At 44.1% G+C, this 14,506-nt stretch overlaps 1 protein-coding gene across 1 annotated transcript in view; it reads left to right on the plus strand.

The window, feature by feature from the left end:
• The first annotated feature begins 13,440 nt into the window (after window positions 1-13,440).
• Window positions 13,441-14,506, plus strand: part of LOC124035410 (lamin-L(III)-like) — a 53,713-nt gene continuing 52,647 nt past the window's right edge. The window contains exon 1 of the mRNA XM_046348861.1: window positions 13,441-14,401. Within this exon, the coding sequence (XP_046204817.1) occupies window positions 14,037-14,401 (365 nt within the window). The 5' untranslated portion in view covers window positions 13,441-14,036. The remainder of the gene's footprint in view (window positions 14,402-14,506) is intronic.

Consider the following 14,506-nt stretch of genomic DNA (forward strand, 5'->3'; position numbering starts at 1 on the left):
AAAAAGAGCAAAGTTCTACATTTACCAAGGATTCAATAATCTTATCTAGAAAGGGAATCCTTGAAATGGGGTGATAATAATTAAGATCACTACTATCCCTGCCCTTATGAAGTGGCAGCACAAGAGCTGATTTACATACTTTTGGAATATTTCCTGATAACAATGTTAAATAAAAAACGGGGTTATTGAGCCAACAATGATGGGCGCTGCACACTTAGACCAGGATCCAATTGGTCGGACTCTGTGGATTCCTTGTTGTCTATTGCATTCATGTGTGTATCCATGCGTGCAGGTGTGTGTGTGTGTGTGTCAGGGCCGTGGTCACTAAGAGGTTAGGCACCAGATTCAGGGTCTAATTGTATGAGCAGATGAGTGAGAGGGCTGGGAACTAGGAGAGAGCCTTAGCAGACACGCCTGTCCTCACGACACTGGTGGCTTTCATTGTTCTGACTTACTACCCACGCAACGGCTCCACGTGTTACACTCACATACAGACAGAAATTAAATGCAGGACTGGACCTATAAGACAGACACGTCTTTCAGAAACCAGACAATTACAAGTGCTGTAAAGGGGCCCTACATTGGGCTATTGGGAAAACTGAATCAACACTAGAGAGGAGACTCAAAGTTATTCTAATCTCTATGGGTAATTCCCTTTACTCCATACAGACAACATGTAAATACCAATACCAGCATGTTATACAAACAAATCATCAAACAGACTTCCAACTCTATTTTGGTCTCCTGTAGAAGCCTAAAGCAGCATGTCCAACATCACAGTCAACTGGCAGATTCAGGTTTCCGTGTGATCTGTTTTCAGACACTAGCTTACTACATGTTAACTAGCAAGCCTTGTCTGCATGCCAAATGGTACCATATTTTATAAAGTGCACTACTTTTGACCAGTGTCCCATTTGGGATGCATCCCTTATCCTAAAAAAAGGCCTCACCACTCAGTGGCAGAGCCCAACAGATCTCTGTTATCACCTGGCCCTCAGCAGCCTCTGTGTGTGTGTGTGTGTGTGTGTGTGTGTGTGTGTGTGTGTGTGTGTGTGTGTGTGTGTGTGTGTGTGTGTGTGTGTGTGTGTGTGTGTGTGTGTGTGTGTGTGTGTGTGTGTGTGTGTGTGTGTGTGTGTGTGTGTGTGTGTGTGTGTGTGTGTGTGTGTGTGTGTGTGTGTGTGTGTGTGTGTGTCAACCTTAGGGCTTTAGAGGGTTGATCCTCATAAAGAGAGGTGACATTCAATTCAGCTGGCTCCAAATAGACACATAGCCAGGCAGACGAACATCCTCCAACTGTCCCATAGCAATGTACTACACACATCTACAATAATATGTACTACACACATTTACAATAATATGTACTACACACATCTATAATAATATGTACTACACACATCTACAATAATATGTACTACACACATCTATAATAATATGTACTACACACATCTATAATAATATGTACTACACACATCTATAATAATATGTACTACACACATCTATAATAATATGTACTACACACATCTACAATAATATGTACTACACACATCTATAATAATATGTACTACACACATCTATAATATTATGTACTACACACATCTATAATAATATGTACTACACACATCTACAATAATATGTACTACACACATCTATAATAATATGTACTACACACATCTACAATAATATGTACTACACACATCTATAATAATATGTACTACACACATCTATAATAATATGTACTACACACATCTATAATAATATGTACTACACACATCTACAATAATATGTACTACACACATCTACAATAATATGTACTACACACATCTATAATAATAGCCACACACCTGTATAGGCCGAAATAGCCAGGAACAAGAGCTTCGAGATGTGACCATCTGTGTGTCCCAAACGGTACCGTTTTCCCTATATTGTGCACTATTTAGTAGTGTAAACTATATCGTGCACTACTTAGTAGTGTAAACTACATAGGGAATGGAGTGTCATTTGGAAGAGAGCCACACCCCCACATAGTTGACAAGGTGCAGACTATATACTGACCATCAATTTGAAAAAACAAAGAAAGTACGACACTCTACGGGTTAATCTGGTCTTTGCTTGATTTCTCACATCCTCGTCTCCTTTTCAAAACGCATCGCAGAAGATCTGACCCACTGGGCAAGAACTGGTTGAATCAATGTTGTTTCTACATCATTTCAACCCAAAATTGCAATATGATGACGTTGAATCAAACTGATTGGATTTGTAAAAAGTTATGAATGTAGGGAATTTCATCATTTTTTCACCCAACTTTTAATCTAAATACACTGACAGTAAATTTGAACATTGAATTGAAGTTAGTTGACAACTCAACCAAATGTAAATCAGAACTAGACGTTAAACTGACATCTGTGCCCAGTGGGGAGGTTCTCCCCACAGACCTTCTCCTCCAACATGCTTTGAGAAGGAGGTGAGGACATCAGAAATACAACTGAGATGCACCCTTCATGACTCCCAATCATTTATAACAGAACCAACGTTCTGGAACCCAGGGCCTTTTTCAGGGTTGAACAAGCATCACACTTTACATTACTTTTTACAATTCCACAGTGGGTGGCCTCCTCGTCCAATTAGCGGGCCCTACCCACAATTTCGGAAACACTGCCATATCAAATTGAATCAAACTTTTATTTAAATGCCACCATGTGAATGGTACCGTACCTGTGCAGCCGAGTAGAGCAGAGAGAGAGCTAGCCCAGTCTCCCAGAGCAGGAACAGGAGTGGTTTCATCTTAGCTCCGCGATGAAACGTGCTGTTATGTGTTGGTGAGGTGCAGCCTGGGATAGGGAGCACATGTTTCAGTCAGTGTCAAGACAGGGGAGAGAAAGGCAAAAACCCAGAAGGTGCACCGCTCTTCCCTTCAAATCCAAATATTATTATGGCCAGTCTAATACTTCCACAATACAGTGATGTTGCAAAAACATGTGTGAAAATACAGGAATAGGCGATCAGCTGTCACCGATGATAAAGTTAGATTGTATAAATGAGCCTAAATAGAAGGAATCAGATTGAGATTGAATGTATAGCCTATAAAAAAAGAGATATTGGCATATGTGCGTCTGTAAACTACTATGAATGACACTAGGTAGGTAGTTTCTTTGGGTATCAGGGTTCAATATTGCATGAATGTGATTATAACGATGTACTGAAAAGCTGTTGGATAACAGACACATGTAACAGCACAACCGCTACATGGATGGAATCCGAGGAGAAGCACTTCCCTCCGCTGGAAATAGCATTGGCCAATTATTGATTTCTAGCAAATTCATTCTACTTGTCAGATAGGCTCCCGCTTTCACGAAAGTTCATTCTAGACAGTGAAGGATGCTCCCGCAGGGTAGGGTAGCTCTAATGGCACAGTTCAGCGATGTCTACGGCAGTATATCAGGCAGTTCACGTGTCTATAAAACGTATTTAAAATAATAACGATATTGACAACAGCGACAGAGAATGTCTACCGTGTCAAAAAAATGACGCGGGGTATTTCTAAATGTAAACGGTGTTATGTAAACATAAAATGCCAGAACAACAACTATATTTAGGCTGAAATAATAAACTTGCACTTGGTTAAACTGATTCTGTGGCGCGATAGAGACCATTCACAGGCACCAAATATTTCACAGACATTTGGACAGAATGACAGTACGATGTAACAGATATATAATGTTACCTTCTTTCGGAAGAATGCGCTGCGCTCATGTACAGATCAACATATCCCACTGATTCCTCAAACCTGATTTCCACCCGGCGCGACACTCCCCGATTTCAAAACCGCAACCAAAACTCGCAGTCAAATATGATGTATCAAATCGATACACAACTAATTCGCACACAACAACAAAATATTCCGTTGTGCTGTGGCCTACTACGGAGTCACAATAAAAGTCTGAATTCTCTCCTTCTTTCTCTCGCTCTAAATGTAGCGCGACTGGGAAGTAGCGATATGGAGCTCAAATAATGACCGGACAAAGTTAGAGCGCTGCGCAGCTGATTGCCGCCCTCGTCCCATCGCCAATATGGATTTGAGAATCGGCTACAGGAGAATAGTGGTACGTGATTATGTTGATTTTTTCGAGCTTCACGTTTATTCAGTACATTTCAACATCGTTATCATCATCATGATGATCATAATATTCATCTTCGTCACATTAATAATAACTATAATAACAACAATCATCCTCCTCACCATCATCATCATTCAGATCATTATCCTAATAATCATCATGATCATCATACTAATGTTATTATCATCATCATCATTCAGATCATTATCCTAACAATCATCATGATCATCATACTCATGATTTTCATCATCATAAACAATCATCATGCAGTCATCATCATCTCATTGATTACAAGGGGAAAATAGTAAAGAATGAAGATAATGGCAATATTATCACCACACCAGTTTCCAACAGTATGAACTGTAACTAGTTCCATAGGGCTTTTTTCTTGCGTACCCCAGCCACATTTTCATTCTGAAACTAATATAACGTTTCAAGAACTCCCTAATAAACTTGTGTGCCACTGTCACACTGTGATTTTGGGCCTTTAATCAACCCAGATAGGCAAACTCCAGCACAGTTTTGTCTACATCTAAAATTACACCCTATCTCCTATATAGAACACCACTTTTGACCAGAGCCCTATGAGCCTTGGCTAAAAGTAGTAGCGAATAGGGTGCCATTTTGGACTCATATTATGCTGTTGCTGTCACCGCTGCTCACTCGCCTGGCCCTAATACAGGCACTGTAGAGAAGTGGTGTATTACAGCTATCACTCACCAAGCCCTGTGGTGTGGCAGATCAAAGTGGCTATTACAACATGCTGGGGAGGTTCTCCTTTATTATGAGGTGAGGAATAGATGTTGGCAAAGCAGGGAGATACAGGGGAGATAGGGCAGGGAGAGGGGGATGGAGAGAGATGAGAGAGTGAGACAGAGAGGGGAGGGAGAGATGAGAGGGGGAGGGAGAGATGAGAGAGTGAGACGAGTGAGAGGGGAGGGAGGATGAGAGATGAGAGAGTGAGGGCAGTGAGAGGGGGAGGGAGAGATGAGAGAGTGAGGGCAGTGAGGGCAGTGAGAGGGGGAGGGAGAGATGAGAGAGTGAGACAAGTGAGAGGGAGGGCAGGGAGAGATGAGAGAGTGAGACAGAGTGAGGGCAGTGAGAGGGGGAGGGAGAGATGAGAGAGTGAGACGAGTGAGGGCAGTGAGAGGGGGAGGGAGAGATGAGAGAGTGAGACGAGTGAGGGCAGTGAGAGGGGGAGGGAGAGATGAGAGAGTGAGGGCAGTGAGAGGGGAGGGAGAGATGAGAGAGTGAGACGAGTGAGGGCAGTGAGAGGGGGAGGGAGAGATGAGAGAGTGAGACGAGTGAGGGCAGTGAGAGGGGAGAGAGTGAGAGATGAGAGGGGGAGTGAGACGAGTGAGGGCAGTGAGAGGGGAGGGAGAGAGAGAGTATGAGAGAGTGACGGGTGAGGGCAGTGAGAGGGGGAGGGATAGATGAGAGAGTGAGACGAGTGAGGGCAGTGAGAGGGGAGGGAGAGATGAGAGAGTGAGACGAGTGGGCATGGCAGTGAGAGGGGGGAGGAGAGGGGGAGATGAGAGAGTGAGACGAGTGAGGGGGAGGAGAGTGAGAGGGGACGAGGGAGAGATGAGAGCGTGAGACGAGTGAGGGCAGTGAGAGGGGGAGGGAGAGATGAGAGAGTGAGACGAGTGAGGGCAGTGAGAGGGGGAGGGAGATATGAGAGAGTGAGAGGGGGAGGGAGAGATGAGAGAGTGAGACGAGTGAGGGCAGTGAGAGGGGGGAGGGAGAGATGAGAGAGTGAGACGAGTGAGGGCAGTGAGGAGATATGAGAGAGTGAGACGAGTGAGGGCAGTGAGAGGGGAGGGAGAGATGAGAGAGTGAGACGAGTGAGGGCAGTGAGAGGGGGAGGGAGAGATGAGAGAGTGAGACGAGTGAGGGCAGTGAGAGGGGGGGAGGGAGAGATGAGAGAGGGAGAGATGAGACGAGTGAGGGCAGTGAGAGGGGGAGGGAGAGATGAGAGAGTGAGACGAGTGAGGGCAGTGAGAGGGGGAGGGAGAGATGAGAGAGTGAGACGAGTGAGGGCAGTGAGAGGGGGAGGGAGATATGAGAGAGTGAGACGAGTGAGGGCAGTGAGAGGGGAGGGAGAGATGAGAGAGTGAGACGAGTGAGGGAGAGATGAGAGAGTGAGACGAGTGAGGGCAGTGAGAGGGGGAGGGAGAGATGAGAGATGAGAGAGTGAGGGCAGAGAGGGGGAGGGAGAGATGAGGGCAGTGAGGGCAGGGGAGGGAGAGATGAGAGAGTGAGACGAGTGAGGGCAGTGAGAGGGGGAGGGAGAGATGAGAGAGTGAGACGAGTGAGGGCAGTGAGAGGGGGGGAGGGAGAGATGAGAGAGTGAGACGAGTGAGGGCAGTGAGAGGGGGGAGGGAGAGATGAGAGAGTGAGACGAGTGAGGGCAGTGAGAGGGGAGGGAGATGAGAGAGTGAGATGGGAGGGAGAGATGAGTGAGGGCAGTGAGAGGGGGAGAGGAGAGATGAGAGGGGAGGGAGAGATGAGAGAGTGAGACAGTGAGGGCAGTGAGGGAGAGATGAGTGAGACGAGTGAGGGCAGGGAGAGAGAGAGTGGGGAGGGAGAGATGAGCGAGTGAGGGCAGTGAGATGGGAGGGAGATGAGTGAGGGCAGTGAGATGGGAGGGAGATGAGTGAGGGCAGTGAGATGGGAGGGAGATGAGTGAGGGCAGTGAGATGGGAGGGAGATGAGTGAGGGTAGTGAGATGGGAGGGAGATGAATGAGGGCAGTGAGATGGGATGGAGATGAGTGAGGGTAGTGAGATGGGAGGGAGATGAGTGAGGGTAGTGAGATGGGAGGGAGATGAGTGAGGGCAGTGAGATGGGATGGAGAGGAGTGAGATGGTAGTGAGATGGGAGGGAGATGAGTGAGAGCAGTGAGATGGGAGGGAGATGAGGGAGATGAGAGCAGTGAGATGGGATGGAGAGAGGAGTGAGATGGGAGGGAGATGAGTGAGGGTAGTGAGATGGGAGATGGGAGGGAGAGATGGGAGGGAGATGAGGGAGGATGAGAGATGGGAGGGAGATGGGAGGGAGATGAGAGCAGTGAGATGGGAGGGAGATGAGTGAGAGATGGGAGGGAGATGAGAGCAGTGAGATGGGAGGGAGATGAGTGAGAGCAGTGAGATGGGAGGGAGATGAGTGAGGGCAGTGAGATGGGAGGGAGATGAGTGAGGGAGGTGAGATGGAGGGAGAGATGGGAGGAGATGGGAGGGAGATGAGTGAGAGCAGTGAGATGGGAGGGAGATGAGTGAGAGCAGTGAGATGGGAGAGGAGAGATGAGAGAGAGGGCTTTGGACATGGATGAACTGAGGTATTACAAACTCACTTCACTTTCAACCAATCATCCTATTGTCTTTGTAACTCTGGCGTGCTTACCTGTAAACTCACAGCTAGGATAGATAGGGGATGGATGGATGGACAGAGATGGAGCAAATGGATTGGTAGGTGGATGGATGGATGAATGGATGATTCCACCCCTGCGCAACCCAATTGAATGCCTGGGTACAGTACAGGTGCCCTTTTAGTATTGACCCTAGGCATCACAGTCAGGAGGTAGTCAGCTTGCCAGTAATTGAGAGGTCAGGAATAAAGGCTGAGACAGAATTGGGGGCTTTTGACTGAACTAGAGCATTACAAACCCTCTGTTCCTATACTGTATTGGGCTTGCCACAGTTTTTGTGGTATGCTTTTCTAGTTTTTGTGCGAGTCATTCTACTAAGATCACAGCTGGTGCAGGGGGACAATCTGAAACACACTTTCTCCTTTACACTCCATTGCTGCAGGGTTTTTTTCTGGAGATTTGTCTCCCTCTGCTGTTTGATTAACCAAATAACCCAGAATTTTCCCACTGTCAAATTATTGTCAAGTGGGACTGTGACTGTTCTCATCCTGTCACAATCTCATAGAAATGATAATGAATGTATAAGTACTATGTCATTGTTTATTGAGTACCGTGGTGTAAGATGTTCAGCAGTGTTTGGAGCTCGAGGCCAGACACATAGTGGGCACACAGTATGTAATGATCAAACACATTTCACCGATCTCCTGTCTAATTATTACAACGACCAATTAATATTGTTAAGAATTGTTATGTTGTGCTCAGTATATGATTAGCTGCGCCACAAAGTTACCACATCAAACTCACCCCAACCCTCATGCTCCTACAAAGCACCACCCGAATACCAGACTTTTATTAAACAGGCATGACAGAATGGAAGTGACATAATCAAATAATGAAAAACACAGATACTATAAAAGTAAAAATAGTGATATAAATTATAATTTGGGTTAGTTTATGCAGTTGTGAAATTAGCTAGGTCCATGTTTTCTACAAAAGATAAGAAAAGTTGCCAGATATCATACAATTGACTTGCAGATCATTTTAAGGAATAGTGCCTTTTCTCTAGCTTGAGATGACCATGACTTCCTTTATCCAATGGCTAACAGTGGTTAGAGCATTGGACTAGTAACCGGAAGGTTGCAAGGTCAAATCCACGAGCTGACAAGGTACAAATCTGTCGTTCTGCTTCTGAACCACGCAGTTAACCCACCGTTCCTAGGCCGTCATTGAAAATAAGAATTTGTTCTTAACTGACTTGCCTAGTTAAATAAAGGTGAAATATAAAAAGATATACAGTGCCTTGCGAAAGTATTCGGCCCCCTTGAACTTTGCGACCTTTTGACACATTTCAGGCTTCAAACATAAAGATATAAAACTGTATTTTTTGGTGAAGGATCAACAACAAGTGGGACACAATCATGAAGTGGAACGACATTTATTGGATATTTCAAACTTTTTTAACAAATCAAAAACTGAAAAATTGGGCGTGCAAAAATATTGAAAGTGAATGTGAAAAAGAAATACACTCTCTCTCTCTCGCTTCTCCTTAATTTTGAAAGAATTATTTTTTTTTCAAATATAGTCTTTCTCTTTGAGTCAACTACTCACCACATGCTATGCACTGCAGTGATAGCTAGCTGTAGTTTTTGCTTTCAGTACTAGATGAATTCTGTGATCCTTTGATATGGTGGACAAACTGTCAGTTTATTCTGCAAGAGCTCTGACCGGTTTGGAGGACCTCCGGAAAGTTGTCATAACTACTGTGTAAGTCTATAGAACGGGGTGAGAACCATGAGCCTACTGGCTTTTGTATTGAAGTCAATGTACCCAGAGGACAGAAGCTAGCGGTCTGCTGGCTATACCATGGTGCTACCCTACAGAGTGCTGCTGAGGATTCTGTAGACCTTCATTGAAAAACAGTGCGTTTTAATGAATTATTTGGTGACGTGAATAAATATTTAGCATAGTCTTATCTAAAAATAATGACTTGTATTTGCAAAAATGTATTTGCAGATATAGGCCTCTCCAGTACCTTGGAATACATCTCAGAAATGGACTTACAGAAATCAATACATTTCATGTATGTCCAAAGCATGTGAAATAAGGTAGCAGGAGCCTGCTATAATACATAGGTCACAAGTTTAGACCATTTCTGGTCTACACTTGGATCATTTTGCCTTTGACCAATGCAGCCGAAAGACTATTTTAAAGTGTATTATAGCATGTCTCAGACATATAAAGAAGAAGAATGTATCTCTGAAGCATACTCTGCCAAATTTCATCTGAAATTCCTAAATCCTCTTCCACTGGTCTGTCTGTCTGTTTAACAGTGGCTCACATCCTTTCGAGAGGAGTACCTCAAAATCCCTTCTGTAAGAAGTAGAACAGAAGTATAACAGAAGTAGACAGACCCAGAGACCTAGGAGCACATTCTGTCAGACTTCACTTCAGGCAATGGCCACATCAGGTGTGTGGTGGCCACATAGGCATTCGGCATGGGCATCCAGGTGGACGACATCAGACGGGTGGTGCATTTGGGGGCTTCCAGTGACTTCCTTTCCTACTGGCAGGAAGTTGGGAGGGACCACAGGGAAGGATGTTTCCCTAGGTGAGGAAGGTTATCCTGTCCTTTGGTCTTAACAACAAGGACAAGGGCACGACTCAGTCCCAGAACAAGAGTGTTCGCCTTTTGTTCAACACGGCAGCTCGAGTGTTCCCCAGAGCATCAATCTGGGTGCCAAGGGGCCCTCTCCAGTCACTTCTGCCCGACACTGGCTCAGATTACTTTACCATGAGGTTTGTCATTTATTCCAACGCTGATCATTACATGGGGCAGCAAGACACAACTACGCAGAGATCATTTCCTACCACAGACAATTGAAACTGGCTGCATTTTTTGAAGATGACGAAACTGATCTGTCTAACAGGCATCGTTTCATGCCCAAATCCTTCTGGGAACCTTGGTTCAACAAACTACCTCCTGTCATCCCGTGCCTGATTCAAATCGGATAAAGATTCCATATCCAGACTGCCTGTCGTTGACAAAGAAACATCACACTCAGGCTGGTTAAAGGGTTATACTTTGCACAAAGTAAAAGCAGCATTTTAGAAACAAGTTTACCATCTGCATGTCTGCTGTTAGAGGTGTTCAATGGCTACACCATAAAGGAGATAAACACTCCAAATAGACATAATGGGACAACACCTGGGATGGTGAAGACAGACAAGAAGGAATGTCAAGCATCATTTATTTTCCTTTTTCAACAGTGTAACCCTTTCTTTCTGACTTATAAGCATCTGCTGAAGAATGTGCTGCATGGCAGCCACTCCCTCCAGCATTGAGGTCTCGAACCACCTTCTCCTCTGAGTTCAAGTGTTATTGTCACATGCACAGGAACAGTGAAATGCATAAGAATAGAGCCGACCATCTCAATTTCACTATAGATGTTTTTCTTGGTCCGGTTCAGACTTTGTAAATCAAACAAATACATGTGTGAACACCAAAATATTTTGTATTTTGTTTCAACCTTTGTTAGAATAAATAGTGAATGATTTATAAACTGTATGTCATTCATTCCCTGAGGGGAATAAGAAATCCTGAAGATCATATTGTGTTAATCATAACCCTATGCACCAGAGAGACATTAACCTCAAAACACAGCCAAGTGGTTCTCCCTTGGCCTGTCTCCCGGTAACGTTCTTTGGCCTGTTTGTAGGTTCTTAGCATGTTTCTCAATTTACGTCTGAACTTCTCAGTTCTTCTCAGGGTAACCATGATCCGCAAAGAACCCCTGCATCTTCTTGTAGAAGGCATTTGGAGGGACCCTGAGAGCCAGCATGTTGAGTCAAGTGAGTTTGAGAGTTGGAGGGACCCATGAGAGACAGCAGGTTTAGTCAGGAGAGTTTGAGAGCTGTGACAAATGACAGTAATCAGATGGGACATATTTCATGTATTTATATTGTACAAGTGCTTGATTATTTATTGCATGAAGCACTTTCAGTGTTTACAACATTGAGCCCCTTTTGGAAATAGGCCCCTACCTTACAAGACCTGTTGTGTGAAGTTTGCTCTGCTGAACTTGATATCTTGACATTTGCTGTGCCTGAGCTACATTACTGAAGAATTGAATATCACATGTTACACTGAAATTATTATATTAGCCTTTTGTATTGAACCCACTGAACCTGCCATTTTAAGCCCACCGGCCCCTACAGCTTATCTACTATTTTAAACATATTTGTAATAAAATATATATTTTGTGATAATCCTGTGTTGTGTGATTCCATTACCAGCATCCAGGTGTGGTCTCCATTGATCCTGCCCTATCATAAAACCTGTGGTTGTTACAATGTTCTAGTCAGATTTTTGCATTTGTTACAAGAGAGAGAAAGAGGCAAGATGGTTTACTCCGCCCAAAATATGTCCACAAAGGAGGTCAATGAGAGGGTCCGATTTGGTCAGCAAAAAATGCAATTGCTAATTTGCTACATGAGGCTTCTTTGATCGAATAAAAGTTTCGTCATGGTTATCATGGTTAGGTTGTGACGAATGCACTGATATAAGTGGACGCATGTGGAATTTCGGCAACTTTGAAAAAAACATTTTATATTAGAGTTGTGCCCGTTGTTCACACACATATCTGCCCTCTCATTGGCTAGAATGGTCCCACCTGATCTCGCCTGCCTTCCATCTTTGAGGACATGCGTTAGAGTGGTCACTCAACTATGTTGTCAATATAATGAATAATCGTTGGTTACAACCATCCGACAGTGGCGTCTAAATAATTACGCTTTTGCACAATTACACAATAAATACCTTCGCTGGCTGTCTCCATGTCCGCACAATTACCAAACACAAGTTGTATTCAGGATAGGCCTACTTACAATTAACACATTAACAGAACACAGAGACTGGACATGACTTGAACGGGGAAAAGCGGTGAGGGGGGAGCGCCTTTCTCAAATGGAGCAGTATTCTGCGCCGATCGGCCATGATGTCAAAATGAAGGCAGCATGGTGCATCTTCCAGAAACATACAACATATTTTTTCCGTAAAATATACGTTTGATTTTTTTAAACTAGTTTTCATTGGGAAGGCACGTAGAGCATTTTTATCAAAACAAATCACTTTTGCATGTGAAAACACAGAATCCTACTCATAATTATTCCACTTTTTTAGACGACTTCACCGTGGGATTAGAACGGGGCGCCTGGCTCACGCCCAGGAGGCAGCTCAGTTCCAAAACTAATGCAATCAACTTTCACTCGATACACAACACGCCATCCCGGGCGCCCGGCCAGATTAATCGAATCCCCTTAATGAAAGTAGGTGCTACAGGGGGTTAGGGCTGCGTCCAGTACGAAAAAACATACTGCAACGTTCAATTAAACGGAAATGGTGCTGTTCTGAATGACAGTTGAACAAATAGGAGGGGTTGGTTTGTGGGTTCAAAATGCATCACTGCCCTTTAATTAAATACATCACTCGTTGCATCAAGCCACACCCACCAAATGGAGCAAACATACGAATGAGTCTGTTCCAGAACGTAGCAAACATTTAATCGAACTGAATTGGTGCATTTTCCAGAGCCACTCCTGCAACTAATCTGAGCAAACAAACAATTAATTAAAATGGACCAATGGCCTTAAAATTCACAATCAGATGATTACAGTATTGTTTCTAGTAATGGCACCTCCGCACTCTTAGAACATTTCATTGTGTAGGGATGTCATGTGAAATCTCTAACACGTGTAATGCACGTTTCTTTTGTCATTGATAGGCTTTACACGTACCTGCGTATTCCACGTAATTCTACGGATGCCCTCCATTTATTTATAACATACACTGATTATTCATTTATTCTCAATTCCTCTGCGCCACCACCTCCAGCACAGTAGGTGTCAGCATTCACCTCAAACGTTTGTTTGCGGACCAGCATTATACCAAAGAAGCAGAAGAAGAAGAAGAAGAAGAAGAAGAAGAAGAAGAAGAAGAAGAAGAAGAAGAAGAAGAAGAAGAAGAAGAAGAAGAAGAAGAACTCAGTGCAAACCAATAATTTATAACATCCTGGAATGTAATTCTATCTATTGGCCATTGAGAGTTCACCCCCTAGTAGGAGCAGTCTTCCACAGGAATGAATGGAATTCTACAGTATTTCAATTAATTGTTTCAAGGACAAAATTACATGTATTTAAGTACTTATTTTGTAATGTTGGGGACAGTAACATTAGCTATCTCTAAAAAGTATACTTGTTTTACTTCTAATGTTTATATATTTTTTGTCGTGTTTTATTTGTATGTTTAGCTCACATAATAGTAATGTAAACGTATGTATTAAGCTGTATGTAATATAATGAATGTGGCAAAAAACGAATGTAGACATTAATACATGCATATCTATAGCTTCCTAAATGTTTTACAACGTTGGGGGAGTGCCAAGATGGAGGCACGGTGGCTTCAACACAGCGCCCCCTAAAAGTCATCTAGTTGTATACATAAATTATTGGTGCAAACTCATCCCAAACCCAGCGCGTGCAGTCACATGAGAACGCGCCATGGCTTCAGTTACCTCAACCAGTCGCTCAACTCGCTCCTCCCGACGAAGCGGCCCCGGCCCGTCCAGCACCAGCCCAACCAGGCTCTCCCGAAGCCAGGAGAAAGAGGAGCTTAGCCACCTGAACGACCGCCTGGCCGCCTACATAGAGCGGGTCCGCCAGCTGGAGAATGACAAGTCCTCAATGCTGCTTCTCCTGGAGGAGAAAGAGGAGTCCACGACCCGGGAGACGGCCAACGTTCGGCGGCTGTACGAGACCGAGTTGGCCGACGCGAGGAAGAGCTTGGACGTGCTGGCTAACGACAGGGCCCGGCTGCAGATAGAGATGGGTCATCTTTCTGAAGAGCATAGCAACCTACAAGCCAGGTAACGTTAGATATAATAACATACAAACCAATCTATGTTTGTCCTGTGTATTGGCGCTGTTGTCATTGAGTGTTGAGATCCATAAAAATAAAAACATAGCATAAA

The sequence above is a fragment of the Oncorhynchus gorbuscha genome, linkage group LG05 (genome assembly GCF_021184085.1).
Source record: "Oncorhynchus gorbuscha isolate QuinsamMale2020 ecotype Even-year linkage group LG05, OgorEven_v1.0, whole genome shotgun sequence".
Classification (NCBI taxonomy): Eukaryota; Metazoa; Chordata; class Actinopteri; order Salmoniformes; family Salmonidae; genus Oncorhynchus; species Oncorhynchus gorbuscha.